At 32.0% G+C, this 22,651-nt stretch overlaps 2 protein-coding genes across 2 annotated transcripts; one reads left to right on the forward strand and one right to left on the reverse strand.

Moving 5' to 3' along the window:
• Positions 1–5,672: 5,672 nt before the first annotated feature.
• Positions 5,673–6,539, forward strand: LOC107435606 (STS14 protein). The gene has a single exon (XM_016047239.4). It carries the CDS (start codon positions 5,673–5,675, stop codon positions 6,537–6,539), a length of 867 nt encoding a protein of 288 aa, XP_015902725.2.
• Positions 6,540–14,523: 7,984 nt separating this feature from the next.
• On the reverse strand, positions 14,524–17,616 carry LOC107435602 (uncharacterized). The gene is made up of 6 exons (XM_048465961.2): positions 17,062–17,616; positions 16,916–16,952; positions 15,727–15,800; positions 15,531–15,624; positions 15,289–15,371; positions 14,524–14,910 (listed from the first exon to the last, which is right to left on the reverse strand). Exons 1-6 carry the CDS (start codon positions 17,131–17,133, stop codon positions 14,734–14,736), a joined length of 537 nt encoding a protein of 178 aa, XP_048321918.1. The 5' UTR covers positions 17,134–17,616; the 3' UTR covers positions 14,524–14,733.
• Positions 17,617–22,651: the final 5,035 nt, after the last annotated feature.

Here is a 22,651-nt window from a genome sequence, read left to right on the forward strand (position 1 = left end):
GAAACTTTATTTGTAATTTACACCGACGCACCACACCATATACTGGTGATGCCCTCCGATACCCAGCGTCCCGAGCACCGACTGGCGGGGGGTTAAAGAGAGAAACCTGCAACGGTCACTTCGGCGTCCCGACAGTACCGACTACTAAAACCATCAACCCGGCCAAGGAGGGGGGCGGCTGTGCACAACAATAACCTTGCCTGCCCACGGTCCAATAGCAACTCACGGGTGAAGTAATAACCGCACGCTAAACCACATAATAACCGCGTGCTACCACGTGTCCATACACCATACACCAGAACACCAATACTGTATGAGTGCGTCTAAAAATAAACAATAATAACCAACCGTACCGTTTTTCCAAAAACCACCGTGGGAAGTATACCAAATTTTCATAAAACACCATCCCACATATTTTTATTCAACAACCCGGTACGAAACATTGATAATCAACAAACCACAATTTTCCTCGAAATACGAGATGCAACCATAAAAATACCGCGGGCATAATTTATAAAATTTAACCAAATATTTTCGTAAAATATTTAACCCAATTATGCCTGAAAAATTAATACTGAAAACCACGTACAAATACTACCGAAATACATCTTGCTCATGCATAATAAATTAAACCACAATAAAATAATAATCGGGAATTTCTAATGACCCCAAAATTTTCATTTATTACCAATGGGTAAATATATATATATAAAATAATATTTTTCCCGATTGTATTTAAAATACACCACATGAGCATAAATTACAGATATCAAATTAATACCACATAAATACAATTAATTACCCCAAAAATATTTTTAAAGGTGGGTCACTCACCTGGAGCACGCAATTAATCCAAGATCCACCATGGGATCAATTTCAAGACTCACCGGTGCTCCTAGAACAAAATTCACAGACAGTCAAATAAATTAATATTTTAATCGGGTAAATAATACCCGGTACCCGGGGGCTTAAACGCAAACGTTAACCAAAATAGGCGAATGATATACCGAATCGAAGCTCGTGGGATGAGGATCACAAATCCGGTCTCCATCGACCCCAATTCCGCCGGAGGTGGCCGGAAAGGTTCGGCCGGTTTTCACTTCCTCGTATCTCGCAAACCGCTTCGAATTTTTGAGATTGGAGGCCATTTTTGAACTCAGGGGATCCAAAATAGGGGGAGAGGAGGCTTAATTGAGACTGGGCTGGCCGGAAAACACAAGAAAAGAGGAGAGAGAAATTCCGGCGGCCGGCGGCGGCTGGCCGGGAAATTTGGTGGCTAAGGTCGCCTCCTCCTTCCGCACGTCACTGGCCGGCGCGTGTACTATATGGGTGGCCGGAATTTGAAAAATACGGTGAGAGAGAGGGGCGGCCGGTGGGAGAAAAAAAACAACTGTCTGTGTGTGTGTTTTGGTGCTCGGGGAAGAAGAAGGAAAAAAGAAAAAAAAAGAAAAAGAAAAGAAAAGGGAGGTGTTTTCCCACGTGGGGAAAAGAAAAGAAAAAGAAAAGAAAAAGGAAAAGAAAAAGAAATAAAATAAAATAATAAAATAATATTAATAATAATATTATTATTTTAAAATAATAATAAAAATAATTTGATTTTTTTACACATGGTTGACATGTGGGATTTCACCATGGTGACACATGGTCACCTTCATTGAGTCACACGTGGCACATCGTTATGCGTGTAAAAATAATATTAAAATAATACAGTATTTGAAAAACTCTACAGATCCATAACTTTCAAACCACATGTCCAAATCGGACGTGCCGCTAGTCTACAGACTCGTATCGACGAGCACTATACAACCATGCATGATTCAACGCTCAACCTTGCATGAATAAAAAGTCAACTCCGGCACCCCTTGGACAGTTTGGACCTCAACTTGTTTTGCCCAAAACTTTCAAACCGTAGCTCCGTTTTCAACGTGCTACCAGTCTACGAACTCGTGCCAATGTGTACTCCGTAACGGTACCTCAGTCAACCTAGAATTCCAACCGGATCAAAAAGTCAATTTTTGACCCCTCGGTCAACGGTCAACCTCGGTCAACGTGCAAAAATTCCGATATGATTCGGGACGGGGTGTTACAATCACACTGGTACACTAAGGGTTTAACTCTCTCTTTGATTGTAGGCTAGCAATTTGATAGTGACGACAACCAATTATCAGTTATTAGCTAGATGAACCTGTGGTTGGTCAAACGAACAAGTAGTTGATTTAACGAACAGGCAGTTGGTGCAATGACTGACAAAACAAACGAGTAGTTGACTAGGAATTAATGATTGTTCAGACGAAGTAGTTAATTCGATAAACTAATGGTCAGTGAGACAACTAAATTGAAGGAGAAATTGGAGGTCAAATATTTTGCATCAACATATACCAATATTTGTTTTATTTTATTTGCAAACATATATATACATATATGTTATGGAATGCATAGTTAAATTAAAAATAATACAAACCTAATATATACATACATATGTATATATATATATATATATATTAAGAAAATACAAATGGATTTGTTCATCACACTCCAATAGTCTGAATAGCTTTACAACAAAGTGCAAAATTGCTTTATCCTATACCAAATAAAAATGTTTAAAATTTTCATCGAAAAATAATTTTGTTGCACATAGATATGTTATATTGATTTTAGATTTTTATACCTTTTTTTTTTTTCAACATTACTAAAGTCACCAAAATGTTCACCAAATGATGCTAATAAATGATATAACAATATTTAATTAATTAATTTTTTTGATTCACTTATTAATTTAGAAATTTACTTATCCATATTTAGTTTATATTAGTATGTTAAATTGATAATATATTAACACATGTTATTTCATAAGTTAATCCAAAACTAACATATTTTTTTATCAAAACTACCAACTTGTTTAATTATGAGAATAACAAAAAATTAAAAAAATATATTTAACGTTATTAAATAGTGGTCCACATTGGCCATGCACCAAAAAAAAAAAAACAAAAAAACAAAAAACAAAACGTCTATCAATATAAGTCGTATTTTATAAATAATTAATTTGAAATTGTATTCAATTTGTTCTTCCTTTTTTCCCACCCTTAATTTTGTAAATAGTTCCTTTAAACTTAGAGTGAAATTCAAATAAAATAGGCCTTACTTTTTAAAATTGTTATGTGCTCAATTTGTAATAAATGGATGAGCACTAATCTAGTGCCAGTAAATAATGAACAAAAGGATGAAAATGAGTGAATCACACAATGAGCATGTCATATGGTTGTTAAGGAGAACACTTGCTTATCCAAGTGCTCAGGGAAATACACGTGCTTGGCCAAGCACCCAAGTGCTCATTGTTCAGTGCTCGAGTAAAAGCACTTGCTTGCCTAAGTGCTCAAATACGTGCTCGGTGCTAATGGAGGAGCTAATGGAGGAAAAGCAAGCAAGTGCTCAGTGCTAAATGCCTAATGCTTGAGGATTAAAGCACTTATTCATCCGATGTAAGTAGGAAGTTAGGGTATGATCATGGAAAGTAAACCCATCTTTTAAGGGACACAATACAGGTGGAGATGATGGGAAAAAGTTGTGACCCATAATAATTCTCTGAATAGTAGAAAGAAATTCATGAGCCAAGGAGTCTAGAAGCCCTACTCAGGGAAGAGCACGTAATTGAGGCAGTCAATTACTGCAAATGGTGATGAATGTCAACAAATTCAAGCTGAAAACATGGAGGCTATATGAGTATATATTGTGGGTTGAGGGGTGTGAGATGATTTTTGTAAGTGTTCCTTGCTTTTAGGAACATGAGAAAGATAAGCAGGAGTAGAGCCTTAAAAGGCTCTATAAAAAGGCCAAAAAAAAAAAAAAAAAAGATTTAATAGACAGAGAGAAGGATAGATCTTTCATTTTTAATTGCGACTCTTTGTAGAAAAATACACTTTGAATTTTGCGACCAAATGCAATCTTTCAAAACCTGAAAATGCCTCCATTTATCTGGAGTTGGATTCCCAAATATTTTGACCACCATTATTCGAAATGGCAAAAAATCTTTCACCCATTCAAAGGAGTATTTCTTTGTTTGTTTTAGCAAAAGTAGTAATTTGGATTTCACATATTTTGCCTAAAACAAAAGCAAGGTGTCTCTATCTTTGATGCCCATTTTTAAATTGGGCTAAATGGATAAGATATCTCTACCTTTCATGGCCATTTTTAAATGGGGCTAAATGAATAAGATATCTCTATCTTTCATGGCCATTTTTCAATTGGGCTAAATTTTTTATCATTAAATGGAAATACAGCTGTGATAAAGGTGGACTTCACTTTATTTTTTAAAAATAAAATGACCTTATTTGAAATCTAATTAATTGTTTAAGCTTGTAAATAAATAAGAAATCTAATTAATTAGTTTAAAATATCAACTAATTGTATTCATCGGGCACGTATGTCTACCATATAATGGGCTTGAGCAACCTTTCGATATCAAGATACTGCTTTTCTCACATGAATTACATACAATCAACAGTTTTTTGGCATAAAAAATTTGCTAATGCCCATTTCTGATAAATTATCCTTTAAAAATTTGAAAATAAAAAACTAAGAGCATTAACATTATCAATTTAACACTAAATACATTTTTTTAGTTATCTGAAAAGTATAAATAAAACCATAGACACTGATTTCCATTGAAAAACAAAAATTGATGATCTTATTCTTATGAGAGTTGTGAACCGTGTTAAGTTGGGAACATTGGAAGATGGTATCCTAGATTTATATGACTATAACTGTCAATAATTTAATATATATCACGTGTTATTAAAGGCTTAGAGTGACAAATCAATAATTTAATGTATATCACGTGTAATCAATTTCTATACATGCAGTTTTGTTATGGAGGAAAAATGCTTTCAATTGATATGAAACCACTTTTTCCAAAGAAAAATTTGTCACCCGTTTATTGTTATTCTATTATCATTGAATACAGTTATTTTTTGAAAGTTTGACCGAGTAAGAAACCTATTTTACATAAATAATATGAATGAATGTACATTTTACCCTGAAGGGCCGGATTATTTTTTTTTTTTTTTCCATTTCAGAAAATTTTACTACATTTAACTGATAATTTTCCTCTTCAAAAAAAAAAAAAACTGATAATTTTCTTGATTTTGGCAGTTTTATGTAATGTAACAAACCTCAATATTGTACTTAATACATAAAATCTTTCAACAATATAGAAATACACAGAAATAATATGACTCTTCATCTATGGACGCCCTAAACCTACGGTTCACCACCAGAAAAAGCTCCTCATTTTAATTTACTGACTTTTATCCCTCTAGAACTACATTATTTGCATTTTTATAATTAATCAAACTGACTGATTTTGACACAAAAAAAAAAAAAAAAATCATGAGAATGCTTATTCCAAATTAATTCAATTGTTTGTGAAAAAACTTTAGTGATTAAATATAGATCATTTCCCCGGAAAATAAGCCATGCAGTTGGTAGAGAAAGTCGTCAAAATTTAGACCAAAAGAATGCAACATAAAAATCATCCTATTCCCACTCCATCTCCCCCCCTGGCGGTGCTCTCGGATTATGAGAGCGCCCATTCTCTTAATTAAGCACACCGGCGCAGGTTACTAAACACCACCACCACCACCACCACCTCCAACCACCACCACTACCAACCAATGTCGCCCGCTCGGTTTCTTGTCTCCCTTATCATCTTCATCTCTATCTTCATCCTTACCGTCTCCGCCAAAGGCCACCACCGACATGCCCCATCGTCCACCACCGGACAACCTCCAAACCGTGGAACAAATGTCGGTGGCTCCACCGCCGCAGCCCCGCGCGCTACTCATACACCTCCCACCACCACTCTTCCTCCACCAAGCCCCCAAACCGTAAATGCACCCCCGACACCGGCATCTCCGACACCACCGAGAAGAGGCGCCGTGGCCCGCGAGTTCTTGAAAGCTCATAACTTGGTGAGGATGAAACACAACCAGACTCTCTACAAATGGGACAAGACCGTGGCGAGATTCGCCCGCCGCTGGGCGTTGACACGCGCGGTGGACTGCAGGATGATCCACTCGATGGGACCTTACGGCGAGAACATGTTCTGGGGGAAATACGACCACTGGACGGCCACCGACGCCGTCCAGTCGTGGGCGATGGAGGACAAAAATTACAACGCCGACACCAACCAGTGCACGCCGAACAAGATGTGTGGCCACTACACGCAGATCGTTTGGCATGAAAGCCTCCTATTGGGCTGCAGCCGAATGAGGTGTTACAATGGGAGTGTGGTGGTTATCTGCGAGTATGATCCCCCGGGAAATTATTTGGGCGAGAGTCCGTTTGGAAAAATCTTCGACAATCAACCAATTCCTCGATCTGAAGGTCCTCAAACACTTCCTCCACCTACGGCTACGCCGACATCTATGACATCCTCTCCATCGAATTCTTCGCCGTCGACTTTGCCACCGTCCACCCCGTCGAATTCTTCGCCTTCAACTTTGCCACCTCCACCTCCATCTCCACAGACGGCTGCTTAAAACTGCGTATCTTCGTACGTATGTATGTACGTATACATACATGCATGGCCAGCATGGGAATTGATAGAGATGAAATTTGCCATGCGTTTTATTTTTACTTTTCATGTGGTCTTTTTTTTTTTTTCTTACATGTCTAAGCATAAATATATATTAAGATAATCTGAATCGTTTTATTTATTTTTTTTATCTATTTTTATTTTTTTTAGTCTTCATCTGTTTTAGAATTCCGTACGGATGAATAATATATATATAAATATATACCCGCTTTCATTGTTTTTTTTTATTATATGCTTGTTTTTTGTTTCTAAATTAATTAGAAATACCTGTCTAGATATTCTCATCACTTGTAAATAAATATATATATACACATATATACACTCCATATTATATATGAGATTTAAGTTTTTTTTTTCATGCTATTGAAAAAATTACGAACTTGATAACATGCTTGTTTCTGGCCATGTTTATTACTTTGTTTTGTCTATATTTCTTCCTTTTTAGAATGCTTTTAGATCTGATAAGAAAGATATTTGTTAGAAGCTAGACAGATGAAATGAAATGGCAATATATATGTATATATATATATATATATATAAATATATTATTGAACCCTACATGGCAATATCTAATGACATTAACATTATCTTTTTAATGGTTGTTCAATTTAACTTTTGAACACTACATGGATGTTCAGCAATACTTGTTTAGCGTTGGTTAAACCAAATGTTAAGTATACATGCGACTCAAAAAAAAAAAATTTTCGTATCCTTACAAAATAATGGAGAAAAAAAAATTGGAACTTTTCCTGCACAATCTTATTCATTACGCAATGTACCTTCAATGAGTTAGAAGGTTTAATTTGTTGGCAAATTATATATGGTGTTGACTAAGTGGTAAATTTTGAGACTGTATAAAAAAAATGTATTATATATAATATTTTAAATTGACATATGTCCCTTTTAATAAAACCATATAATAATACAAAAATAATTATAAAATGAAATTTTATTCTTTGGTAATGCACGTTGAATCTTCAATAAGTTAAATGCTGGTATTAGGTCTAATAAACACTAATTGCTCATGCATGAGAAAATTAATGGATGAATAAGGGATACTTGACCATCTCCAATGAGAAATGTTAAAATGATAATTTCATTCTTAAATTTTACCATTAACATGAGCTTGCCGGTGTAAAAGCATCCTTAAAAGACTTTTTATATTTTTATTTTGAAGAGTCAATATGTAAAAACAGTCTCTAATCTAATAAGGGTTTGGCTCTCCAAATTTGGAGAGCCAAAAACATTCTTTATTATTTAATGATTATCAAATTCCAAAACAATTATATTAATATATTTAATGATTTAGTTGGATCTATAAAGAAAAATGGAGAGAAATAACAAAATAATTAAGAAGAAATTCTGGTAAAAAACTAAAAAAAGGAGGGAAAGAAACATAACAATAATTGTTTATTGAAAAAATAAAAATAAAGAATGTAATATAAAAAGTGTTATTAGAGAAAATTTTAAAGTTTAACTCTGTAAATATAAATATGTTTTTTATTATACAAAAGATGCTTTTTATTTTTAAAAAATTCATAGGAATGCTCTATCGATGATGATGTAATTACTGCAACCTTTTTTTTTTTTTGAATCATAAAAAATAAAAGTCAATGGATAGCCTTGGTTTCCGGATTTGACTTTAGAAATAGTTGCATCGTCCTATAGTTAGGTTATTCCAAAATTTTAAAATTTTCACATTCATTTAATGATTTAGTAACTTAAAGGTATTGATTGAAAAACAAAATCAAGAAAAGCTAAACTGATGATAGACAAAATTAGGTAAAAGAAAGTGTATTGAAAAATAATTTTTGTTAAAAATTATTATTTCCTAAATGTATGTAAAATGTTTTAAGAGGTTTTCAAATTCCATCTATATTTTTGAAAAATATATTCTATTCTTCTTTTAAACATTGTATCTCAAATATATAGGTAGTGAACATTCTTTCTTTTTTTACCATTTTATAATTTGCAAAACAAAAATCAATTTTATATTAAAGTACAGGACAAATTAACCCTTATTATTTTCAAAACCAAAAATAAATATTTTTTTGTTCATAAATCTAGGCTAATTTTTTAAGTAAAAAATTTCCAATATAATTTTACTAAAACTAAACTTAGGAAGGTGTATTCAACTTAAAGTTTAATGGACTTAAAATGAGTTATAGAATTTATAGATTTTAAAGGATTTGATGGATTATAATAGAATTCCATAAATTTTATAACGAATTTATAAGACTCCAACGAAATTTTTGAGATTAAGGCTGAATTTCATATTGACAATTTTCTTTATAATTTCACTGTTAAAATCCTTTCAAATCCATTAAAATCCATTATTTTTTAAAATCTTTTAAAATCAATGACTTTTTAATACTATTTGATTTTAAAAGAATTCTATAAAGTTATAATTGAATACAATTGGATTTTAATGGATTATTATAAAATATATTAAAATCTGAATTCAATATCATTGGATTTGTATGGACTCCTTTAAAATCTAAATTGAATACCTCAAAATTTTTAAACACTTTTAAAATCCTTCAAATTCCAGATTGAATGCATTCCCTTTAGTATAAAGCCTCTTGAAGGGGCTGATGATGATTGATTTCTTTATTTTTTTATTCGACTTTTTTTTTTTTTTTAAATCAAACTGCTGATAAATATACATCATTTGTAGTTGTAGATTTCTCTAGCTATGGATTTTATCTATAACACGGATTGAATAGGTTTTTTTTCTTTTTCTTTTTTTTTTTTTTTTTTGGGGAAATAGCTAAATGTCATTAACGTTAGCAAAAATTACAATAACTTGATAATATACTTACATAAAGTGAACTGTAGAAATCATAAATATCTTTGATAGCTGCAATGTGAAAACTAGTTTTTCAACCCTCATCTCCAGGTTTGTATTTGATGCTGAGGAAATGTGAGCTTGAATATGACTTACAAAAATCAATTACCATGCTAAAGGAAAGAACTATTTGAAGGGCTAAAAGAAGGAAAATTTTGGAGAATGTCAAAACAAAATTCCCCTTTGTCTTTTAAAGTTTCTTGAGAAACAAACAGCGTGGCTCATGCTCATCTCTCTTTCTTAATGATAGGATGTAACTATGCATTCTATTGAATAAAAGCTAAATAATTTCCACACACACACACACAAAAAAATGGTTAACCTAGTTGAAATTATGACTCGGTCTTTATCATAGCCTCCATCATCTATATTCATATCTCCATCTCGAAAATCATTTTCATCTCCATTTAATTGGTAAGTATCTCCTTGATAGATAGGTGCATTGGAATCAAATTCATCACCCAGATTTGTCTCCCTTGCTGAGGACTCTTCCTTTTTTTTCATGGATTTAAGATATTTTTTATCATTTAAGAATGTACTATATGGCTTGAAAACCTAAAGCAAAAAGGACAACGTTGTTCTTCCTTCTTTACCACCAAGGATTTTCATATTATGTTAGTGATATGGGCATATCTGCAGGGGGTTATGCAAACTGGACTGAGTTAGTGGGGATAGATTAAGATTGACCATTCTCAGACAGACGGGCAAACAAAGGTGCTTAACTGGACATTGGAGCAATATTTGTGCTGCTTTGTCATGGATCAACCTAAAAAATGGCAGGATCATGGGCTGAATTTAGCTACAATACTTCAGTTCATTATTCTACCAAGGTATCACCCTTTGAAATTATTTATGAGTCCCTCCTCCATTTATGTTGTCCTATGTTCCAGGAACTACCAAGGTTCAATATGTTGATGAAATGTTAAAGCAATGTGCGGATTTATTAAAAAAGCTACAGGCCAATCTAGCCTTAGCCTGAAGTCGAATGAAGGCTCAGGGAGATCATGGACGACATGAGGTGAATTTTGAAGTTGGAGACCTTATAGGCAGCAGTCAATGTCTTTCTGGAGTTTTCACAAATTAACTCCAAGGTATTATGGACCATAACGAGTTCTATAAAGGATTAGGCCGGTAGCTTACCATTTGAAACTACCAAAGGGGTCACAAATACACAATGTCTTCCATGTTAATTTGCTACAATGTTATGAGGGACCTATAACTCTAGAAACTCCTCCACGTTCGATTCCTAAGCAAAAAGAAGAGTATGAAAGACGACCTATAGTTATATTGGCCACTAGATTAATTCAGAAGGGTAGGTATAGGCCAAAGATGGAGGTTCTCATCTTATGGTCAGGGACATCGGAGGTGGATGCTATTTGGAAAAATAGGCGGAAGCTTGCTCGACTTTGTCCCAACTTCTTCCTTAAGGACAAGGAAGTTCCAAGGGGAGAGGAAAGATATGGGCATATCAGCAGGGGGTTATGCAAAGTGGATTGAGTTAGCAAGGATAGATTGAGATCGACCAAATCTAGGGGTGTGTAGTTGAGTTTGTTAGTGTGTTGCATAAATTATGGAGTCATGGTGGGGATAGATAGAGATTAACCAAGTACAAGGTGTGTAGTTGAGTTTGTTTAGTGTCTTGCATAAATTATGGAGTCATGGGTTAAGTTCGTTTGCTTAGTTTCAGCTTACTTTTCTCCTTAGTTTGTTTCATCAGTCTATAAATAGGCCATGTAGCCTTCCTTTGAAGGTGTAAATAAAGTATAAAGATTCCTTTTCTTTTTGTGAGTTTTCCTTCCCTGCTTATCCTTCTACTTAGATTCTAAGTTCTCTTTTCTTTTCTCAATTACTCTACCTTCATCTTTATTATTGTATCATTTAGACTAAGCAATTTTTTAGTGACAATAATTAAAAAAAAAAATGTCATTCATTCTAAATAATAAATAAACACAAAAATCCTATTCAATTTACTGAGCTATATGTATATATATATACGGAAATTCTATGGTGAGGACGGTCCGCATGAGAACCGCAGTATTAATGACTGTTTTTCATAGTATTAACGATGGTTTCTTAGAAAATCGTCACCAATACTGTGGTCCGCATGAGGACCATCCGCACCATAGACAGACTGTATATATATATATATAATATTAATTCAACCAGGTTCATATATATGACTGATGGTTTTAGCAGTCTACCTTTATGAAGTTTTGATACTTCTAATCCCCAACTAACCTATATTTTCCTCCACTTGTTTCTTATCTGTTAAATGCATTGCTCTTTGTTCTTTGACTTTTTCTTTGCCTGTGCACTAGCTCTTTTATTTTTCTCTCTGTAAATCTTTTACTAATTTCCGGAAACAAGCTGAAGAAAATCAAGGAAGATGAGAGGCTGTTGAGTTAGTAAACAAGTGTTTCAAACTTTAACACCAAATTTTCTTGTTTTGTTGATCACGTCTAGCAGCTGTGGGATATTAAACATGATACAACGACGATCTTTATCGTTGTCGTTTGTAAAGCTCACGGGTAATATTCCTAAAACTACTACTATTGCAATGGCATCGCGTAAAAGATCAAGAAATTACCAAAAAATGAAGCAAATTGACGATGATGAAGATGGCGATTGGGATTGGGATTAAGTAAAAAATTACAAGAAATAGAAAAAGAAATCAAAATGGAAAAGAACATCCAACTTTGTAAGCAATGGTGGGAAGGGAGATAACATTGATAATTGGAATATTCTTTAAATAAGTAGAGCTCATTGCAATTGGGGCAAAATTTTCAATACAACCGGAGTAGCACCTGTGTATCAGGTGTATAAACTTCGGAAGATCCCACCTGCGTATTAGAGAAAGGAGTACAAACTCCGGTCTCACCTGCATATCAAAGGTGCAAACTCGGAAGCATTAGAAATTTTTTTTTTTTCCCCCTCTAATTGGCATTTCTGTTTCTATTACAGATACACTAAAACTATAATTTATCAACTCTAAAAATACAATTTACCAAAAAAAAAATGAAAATACTCTGAAAAAATAGTAGTTTCTTAAAAAGGCATAATATGGCAATTAAAGTTGTCCTTTTTTCTTTTCTTTTTTCAACAGTTCGTCTATGGTGCGGACGGTCCTCATATAGACCATAGTACTGGTGACGGTTTTTCATAGTAATGGTGACGATTTTCTAAAAAACCTTCGTTAATACTATGAAAAACCGTCACTAATACTATGGTTCTCATACGGACCGTCCTCACCATAGAATTTCCGCTTTTTCAATTATGTGAGATGTTAACTTGATTAGTACTTCTTTTACATTATACCCTTTAAATTAGAAATTGTTATATTAATTAAAAAAAAAAAAAGAAGAGAAAATAGAAATACTCCTAAAAAGATTTACCATAGAATAAATAAAAAAACAAACCGAAAAGAGGATGTGAGCTTAAAAAAAAAATTTGTTCGATATTTCAAATTGGAGGCCGGAGGGGACGTTTAATTTTTTTAAGGTTTTATTTATAAAAAAAAAAAAAAAAAAAAGAAAGAAAGAAAAAAAATCCTTTGGCACTTATTGAGTAAAGACAGCAACAAATCGTTTACATTTTCCATGTGCTGAGAAAGTTTCCACCATTTGTGTTTTTTTTTTTTTTTTTTTTTTCCTCTATCGTTTCTTTTTCTTTTTCAAATATATTTTAATCATTTTTCTAATGTCTCATTTGGATAGTGTCATTTCTAATGGAAATTAAAAATTTCTGAAGAAAGTTTTTTTTCAATGTTTGGATGGTATATTTTGATTAGAAAATGTAAACTCTAACCGAAAGTAATTTTCAATATGCGAAAAAATCAGTGGCAAAATAAATCTCATAAAATAAATAGTATTCTCAAACTCCCATTATCCTTATATATAAAAAATATAAAAATTTATCACATATGAATCCCTATTTCCACTATATATCTCCAGTATTTACTAAATATTACTATTTCTCAAGAAACTAATGTCTAAAAACTATATTTTGTAAATTGATTTCCTTCAAAATATTAATATTTTCCAAATAGGACCTAAAGTGATTTAAAAAAAAAAAAAAAACTGATGCATAAAAAAATTTAAAAAAAAAAGAAAAAAAGAAAAAAATATATATGAAATAGACGGTTAATTTTAATGGAAAAAAATAAAGTAAAAGGATGTATAATGATACTTAAGTTACCATGTGTCATTAGATTAGACAAAAATTTAATTGAAAGAAACAGAAAAATGAACGAATGATGAATCATGGCCTTTGTTACGGGATCTTCAAAAGCTTAGGTAAAATTTAAACAAAAAAATAATTCTCATCCATTCATGTAATCGAACTCAAGCTCAAGCTCCCCAGAAATATATCTAGTTTTTGCCATATGCGATTTAAAAAGTACTTTTGCATTTTGTTTTATATGTTTCTAAACTGTTTTTGCAATTTATCTAGCAAACTTACTAATGATTAAAATTTTAATTGCATAACTAAAATATTTTCTGGTCATTGTGAATTGTGCAAAACCGTTCATACAAAGGTCCACTGCTTTTTGTTCCTTGTTCAAATAATATTTCTACGCTGGGGGTTAATTTGTTCCCTTTTATCATCTTATTATAATCAACCTCTCACTATCTAATCCTTTATAAGGTTTGGGGTAACAACTCGCAAGAGCTAATTGATCAAAATAACAAAGAACTCTTTCATTTCAACAATGAAATGAGACTTTCTAAAACTTGTTAAATTAATGGTTGATTGGTACTTTAGACAGATCAATGATATTAGACTTTTCAAATAAGAAAAAGCAATCAAAACAATCATTCCTTTAAAAAAGAAAAAAAAGCATCACCTCATTTTTGGAACACTTGTATGTTTTGAATTTGCATGGTACCAGTTCAATCTACAATTGGAATTAAATATAAGATTAAAACATTAATCACCCATAGAGATAAGAGTCTAGGTGTCAAACAACGCTTTCCACTATAATTCAAATTCTATATATTTTATTGTTCTATTTGCAGACTCATGCAGCCAATTCCACCATTTCAAAAATAATAATAATCAAAAATAAAAATAAAAATAAAAATAAAAAAAATTCAAAACATAACACATTACGTTAGAGCAGGAAAAGTTTAATGGTTAAGAAGTCTGATACAATAACTACAACTGATGATGAGTAATTCATACGAAGAATTGACAATATTTTGCAAAAAGAGGAAGAAAATTCATAACAAGGATAAATTAGAATATATGGCAAAATTATTTAAGTGTTTTTAGAAAGTATCTGCTTCCGCTGTCACTTGCTTTCGGAGACATGCTTGTCCAAAAATGCCATCGCCAGATTGCTGAAGCTGACACTAGCAGCTTCAGCTGCAGCATATTTCTTGATAACATCAACAACTTCTGGCTTTAAAATCTCTTCTTTGTTAGATGTGTTGCAGAGATAATAAAGAGACCCAAGTGCATAATTTACCTAACAATTTCATCAAATAATCAAATATCTATGCCTTATATATCACGTTTCATTTGCATAAACAAAGCAGCTCAACGATATTATCATCAAGGTGGCAATGGTAAATCCACTCAATCCCCAAGGCATGTCCTCGGTTCAAACAGGGCACTTGCCCAGCAAAACAAAGAGGGACCAAAAAAAAAAAAAAAAAAAAAAAAGTAAAAAACAGAAGAACACAGACAAATAAACTGATGACATTAATATGATCAATTCATTCTCAAATTCTAGTTGTCTATAGACGTACACCTTTGCAGTACTAAGATTAGAAAAGAATTAAGCAACAAGCAAAGGATGACAATGACATAGCACATACCATCTAGTAATTACACAACTACTTACAGTGTTTCTAACTGGGCTTGACAGACATTGAATGAGTAGAGGAATTCCACCACACTGAGTGATTATTGAAGCATTTGCTGGATCTAGATCAAGATAAAAACACAATAAAATAAATAAAGGAACAAGTTATTGAAGCTGGTGACTTGTCATATCATATAGAGAAAAAGATATCAAGAAAGAGAAAAAATAAATAAATAAATAAACTTCTTCATGACCACCAAAAGACTTAAATTGCAATGTACCAGCACAGGAATTACAGATTCCTCCAGTTCCGAATTCCACAAGCTTCTCATTTGGTTCTGTTATGCAGTCCAGGAAAAGTTCCAAAACATTGAGCTGTCATTAATCTTAAAATCGTTATTAGGCCAAAGTTCATAGATAACATCTCAAATTACCTTTCTAGAAAAAATACTTCAACTTTAAATTAAAATTCTGTACCTGGCGCAAGAAAGCATAATTATAAGGATCATAAGCAAAGTTTGCCAAATTAGCAACAACTCTCTCTTTTGTTTCTGTAAATATGAGAACATAAAACATATATCATGTCTATAGTTGATAATATGACCCCAAAAAAAAAAAAAAAAATTATTTAGGCATTAAAAAATTTATAATAATGGAATTAGCAACAGTATGTGGATTGAACAACCATCCTAAATTTAAACCCCACTCCCCACTAGAAAAAATAGATGAACAAAGAGGGGGAAGTATCTTTAATCCACTCTTAATAAGTATATAATTTGAGGGCACACTGTAGGTTGTCCAATTCAAACTTTCCAAGTTTGAAAGTACAAAAATGCTCCGTGCCAGCCAAATCAATATGACCATAAGTCAAGAAACCAGTTTCTTATCCGTATATTGGCACATAACAACATCATATATGGACGCTGAGCTTCAGAAAAACCAATGGAATCCAAACTTACAGAGACATTCAGACATTAGACATATGTAATAATATCAATTTTGATCAAAACCTTCAAAGTTCAAACAATTGTCAGATTCTTTACAGGACATAAAGGCATCTATCAACCCTACAGGCAACTTAAAAACTCTTCAGCTTAGCTATTCCTTTTATAGCTACTTAGGTTCCTTCCACACCCTATAAAGGCATTGCACATCATCGTGCAAATATCCCTGTTTCACTACCAACACTGGTCAAGTTGTACTGGTGAAAACATTGAATAACATAAGATTTTTCAACACACAAATATGTAGTGATGGAAAATATCAAACATAAAACATTATTGTTGGTTCCTCCTATATTTACTTCTAGTCAAATATGATTTAGCAACAAAACCATTATAAGAAGCATATCTAATTCATTATTCAAACTTCCCTTGAGGTGAAACACCATATTAAAGTGCTGAACCTTTTTATTTAATCTTTAATTGGCAAAAATTCTAATAAATGGAAGGGGACAAATTTTGAAATTGTAATTTCTTCAAAAATTTCCATATTAGAAAGTCTGAAATTTCGTCTTTCGTTCATATTGTCAGGGAAAGTTAAAGTTTCCGTATCAAAGTTAAAAAATAAAATATTAAAATTAAAAAAAAAAAAAAAAAAGTTAATTAACTAGAAGGGCAGTTCTTAGGTATCAAAACATAATAGGGTATACAGAGGCAAAGAATACCTTCATCAGTTGAGTTCTGAAATTGACTGACTAATTCCTACAATTATAAATCATCAACTAATAAGTCAAAAATAATGATCTCGGTTTTGATGTTCTAATTACGACATTTTAATTAAGTAAAATTGGAAGAAGATTTTTTAAGTCACCTGAAGGTATTGCAACCTTGGAGTTCCATATCTTCCAGTTCGTTCTTCTTGCCTCCGATCATTTGTGAACATTTTTAAGCAGTTCTATTTAATTTGAATGATTTTTCCCTTTCTTTCTACCTTGTAGAAATTGGTATTCATGACAATCAACCATCCAGATATACCGAAAGCACGAACTCACTTATTAATACCTCTAACACCCACAATGTGTCCAATATTCTTCAGCCCCCAAATATTTTGAACCCCCATCACCAACGCAAATTCGTAGCTCCAAAAAAAAAAAAAAAAAAAAAAAAGATTCTTAAGCTTCCTTCTTTGGCTGCCTCTCAAATCATCATTCTCTTTGTAGATTTTAACCGCAAACTTCGATGGAAAAAGAGAAAGAAAATTTGTATCTTCGGAGGTTAAGAATGGAGGTCCTTATGGAGAGGGACTTAGGTATTTATTTCCGGTGCTTGTTCTCTGCACCATAATCGGCGTTGTTATCTATACCCAACGTCGTCGTTTTGTACTTCTTCTCTGTCGGTCCTAAAAAATTTCACTGGGCCAATTAGTAGTGGCACGGCGAGCGAGCTGCGCAATATCCATTGTTTAAAGAAAAATTGCATCTCAGCCGTTGGTAAGATCCAACGGATCAGATATGCGACCTGAACTTTTTTGTTTTTTTTTGTTTTTTGTTTTAAGAATGCAATATGAGTATTTTGTTGACCATATTATTATTATTATTCTTAGGTATTCTTATATAATATATTGGTTATATTATTTCTTTTTTTTTTTTTTCAGTTATCAATTTAAGTATTTTTAAAAAAAATAGGCTTATGGGGATTTTTTTCCCATAAATTATATGTTTTGACAACAGACGTAATAATCCTAAATCAAATGAAAACTATTTATGTCAATTTAAAATTAACGTAACCATACTTTACAAGTTTATATGTATATATAAAAGAAAAAAAATGTATAGATGTTTTACTAGTTAATTTATTGTTATTTTTTCCAATTTTCAAATTACCTTTATTAATTTTAAAAATTAAAATTTAGTAAAAGTATTCAATTTATTTTATTTTATTTTATATATTTCTTTAAAGAAATTTTAAATTTTTTGAGTAGTTAGGAAAAGAAATTTTTTTCATTTTTTTAATATTTATATAGATTTTTTGTTATTTTAAATATTCGTTATTGTATAATAATATTAGAATTTACCATATAATTACATTTTACAATAAAATTTTTAAAATGTGCTTGAGTATTAAACTTCCTTTTTTTAGTAAATTTTTTCATTAGATGTAACAATTTTTTTAATATTTTAATATATATATATATATACATATTTCTTTCATATGCATATTGATGTTTTAAAGTTTTTATTCTTAAAAAAAACTTACATTATAAAATTCTTAATTTTAAAGTATAAAATAATTATTTAGAAAATAAAAAAAATAAAAGTTGTATATAATAATAAAGAAAATGTGTATAAATATAATTTTTTATGAATTGGAGAACTAAAGTGAGAAGGAAAAAGTTCTTTTTTTTTTTTTTTTTTTTTTTGGTGGCTAAAAAACAGGGGTTCCATATAAACCAAACGAAAGGGCAAACAAGTCTAGACTCAGGACCATCCACAGGAGTACTTTCCTGAGTCAAACAGTTCAAAACAGAAGGGGGCAAACAGTTAGCAAAAACCGGGCCTAAAATAAAATGAGTTGCCCCCAATTGGCAGACTAAATGGGCCACCTTGGTTGCAGATCTGGGGGCCCAGGGGAGACTAGCATGAACAAAATTAGAACAAAACGTAATAATGCTAGTGAGCCACCTGCATTGCATTGCCCTCCACAGAGCTTCAATTTCCATCACTTCTGGGATGGAGGTCTTTGACTTGAAAATGTGGAGATGCAATAAGCTACCTCTGTTGTCACGAGCCACCATGGCCAGACAGCTGCCTTTGTTTTTGACTGCCGCATCCGTGTTGACTTTTATGGTTCCTGCTAATGGCCTTCTCCAGCTCTGCAAGTGTGTCTCTTTGGAGGGGTCCGGGCCTTCCAAGGGACCTTCCTCTCTTTGTCGGTGCCCAACGATTTCTTCCACCCTTCTCCTAATGAAAGCCATAGAATACTCTGCTCCAAAATCAAAGCCTTCAAAACATACCTTATTTCTCAGCCACCATAAATGCTCAAGGATGGTGGCGCTGAAAATACTAAAAACCTCAACATCTTCCGGATGAACCGGTAAGACACCTATAGGATTACAAAGACAATTTAGAAAAAAAACCAAGGTCTTCGCCTCCCAAAAGCTCCCACTTGATTCCCCACGGACTTGCAAACCAAATCCTCTTTGCCACCTCGCAGTGGAAGAAAAGGTGGATTTCTTTCTCTTCATGAATACAACTGTGAATGCACTCCTGTCTATCGACCATGAGACCTTTCGCTATAAGATTAGACAATAAGGGGAGGCCGAAGTTTGCAATCTTCCAAAGGAAAAACTTAGTTCTCTCAAGAATTGGGCTTCGCCACAGTTGACTCCACCAACTTGCTGCTCCACCTTCATCGCCTTGTTCAACCTTGTAAGCAGACTTCACGCTAAACTCTCCTGACTTGGTTTTTATCCAAAATATCTTATCCACCTGACCATTATTGACCCAAAACATACTCTTAATGTTCTTCACCGATTCTTGATCAAATTAATGATTAAGTCTTTCTTCATCCCATTCCCTATTGTTTTTCTTCTGCTAGCTTACCATTCCAAAGGTTTCTGAAGCGTTAACTCTTTGCTTAGGAAGGAAATCAGGACAGTTTGGGATCCACGGGTCTTCCCAGTAGTTCACCTTGTCACCTTTTCCTATTTTAAAACAAACTCCCTTAGCTAACAGCGATCTAGTTTTAAGCACACCGGACCAAAGCCAAGAACATCCCCCTTTTTTTCTATACTTTATAAAGGATGAATAGGAAAAGTATTTAGTTTTTAAAGCTTTGACCTACAGCTTTTCCTCTGTAGTCAGAAGCCAACCCAGCTTCGCAATTAGAATTTTATTGAAACTCCACAGGTTTTTTATGCCAATGCAAATTTCACATCAATGCTTGTAATTTGACCAATCATACTCAGTAATGACATGCGTGACATGCACATGCTACTTTTGTTGGCAAAATAAATGGGAAATAGATTTGGACCAATGCTGGACTTTTCCATATATTTGAGGACCCAAGTGAGACAAGAAAAAAAAGAAAAAAAATGTTTAGAGGGAGCAAAATGAAAATACCCTTACAGTTTAGGAAAAACGGTGAAAATTGCCAATACAAACTACCAGAATAAAAAAAATAAAAAAAAAAAAAAAAAAAGTTACAAATAAAACAAAAACGATATTGGGAGCTAAATTTACCTTATTTATGGGGACCTATATAATTTAATTTGTTAAGGATGACTATACTATGGAGAGAAGTTTCATTCTACTGGGCATCATGGCCATGCGAGTGTCTTATTACGTGTAGTTTGAGTGTAATATGTAATTGTGTATCAGAAATCGAACATAAATTGGAAATGATGTTAAATAAAAAATTAAAATAATATTATTTGTTATTATAAGAGACTATTAGGATTGAAACTAAAAAATTATTTGCCTTATTAAAATCTCTTTTGACTTATTAAGACAACAAAAATAAAAAAGTAAATTTATAGCATTCTACGAATTAGATTGTTATATAATCTGGATCGATTAATAATGGTCACCATTGTTAACAAATGCCGTACTTATAATATGTAACTTAAAGAATGTAATACTAAACTTGAAGCATTGCAAATAGACAAAAAATAGAAATATATATATATATATATATATATACTGCACTTCAAGAATACGTCTGTTATGAAGAATAGACCGGAAATAAAATAGTTATTTATGTATTTGTATTTTTTCTAGTCTTAGGAGTAACTTTTCTACAATTTTCAAAAATAATTAATCCATTTTAAAACGTCACAACTTCCCAAATATGTTTTTAATCTAAGGAGGGAGGATTCTGCACTGACCTATGTTTTTTTTTACTTATTTTTATTATTTTTATTTATGTCGTTAAAAATTCTTAAACTATATATTATGTAACATTTAAGTCTCTAAATCATTTTTTGTGACAATTAAACTCCTAATCTTTTTAAAACCATATAGTATTCATTTTAAATTTAAATTCCATTCAAATATTTAACTGAATATGTACATGTCTTTTATGTGTCAATTTTATAAAAGTACGAAAGATCATTTCTACTCAATAACCATGAGTGTCTCCTTTCCAGAATATCTTTTTAGTTTTCATCCTACCAAACTCCATTACTCTTGGGGCTATAACCTTTCAATACTGCATCGATTATGGGTACTTTTTTGGTAAATACTGGTTATGGCTACTTGTCTAGTCTGATCATTGGTGCACTAAATAGTTCATCAAAGGCAAAAAGGCTACTGAACCAAAGACACACTCAAGCTCCACTTCGACTTCCAACTCCAGATGGCATGGGGCTGCTGGGAAGCAGGTGGTGGAGAGATATGCGTCCATATAGAGAGGATATTTTGTGAATTTTGGGAAGTTGATTTTTGGTAGATGATAATTTTTAGGAGAGAGAAGAAATGAATTTGTAGGTTTTATCCTTTTTTCACAGGCAATTTATTGCATTGGGTATTAATTTGGAGAAATTTGATATATTTTTAAAGAGTAAATTTAACTTCCTTTTTTTTTAAAAAAAAATGATTAAATTTGACTTTTTTTTTTTTTTGAGAATTGATTAAATTTGATATCTAATATTTTTATTTTTATCCAATTCTGTTAATTAACTTGGACTTGAATATTGAATTATCTTATATTTTCTTGTTGCAATCTTGTATGATAAAGTTGTATAAAAGTAGTGTTGAATTTTCTATTTTGTAAACTAACAGAATATTTTGAATTAATAGGATGTTTAAAATTGAAGAATTTTTTCAAGCCATATTTATAAATTTCAAAACAAAGGTTGCAGCATTCATGATTTGTAACTGTTTATCATGATTTGCAATAATAATGAAGAGGCAGAAAATTGTTAAGTTAAAATAACTTTTAATGTCCTCGGAAAATTAGCACATAAAAAATATGTACATATTCTGTTAAATATTTAGATGGAATTTGGATTTGAGATCAACAGTATATTGTTTGAAAGAATTTCGGAATAGAATTGTCAAAAAAAAATAATGCAGGGACTAAAATATCATATAGAATATAGTTTAAGGACTTTTGATAACATTATCTCTATTTTATAATCATCACCTGACCTATGTTAGGGAAAAAAAAAAGGAAAAAAAAAAAAAAAAACAATAGCTTCACTAAGGCTATAACCTCACAAATATATGTCTCTGCAATCTCTCGAATAATAATCCAAGTTCGACAATATTTTTTATAAAATTGAAATTGGATGGATTATCATAAAGTAAAAATTATAATATAATTTTTTTAAAAAGAAAATTAGCCAAGCCAGAATTTTTATTTTTATTTTTATTTTATTATTTTTTTAAACATTTATAAAAGTTGAATGTAATCCAATATTATAACTCTAGCTAAACCAACGGCACCTGGTCATTATCATC

Source organism: Ziziphus jujuba, chromosome 11 (genome assembly GCF_031755915.1).
Source record: "Ziziphus jujuba cultivar Dongzao chromosome 11, ASM3175591v1".
NCBI lineage: Eukaryota > Viridiplantae > Streptophyta > Magnoliopsida > Rosales > Rhamnaceae > Ziziphus > Ziziphus jujuba.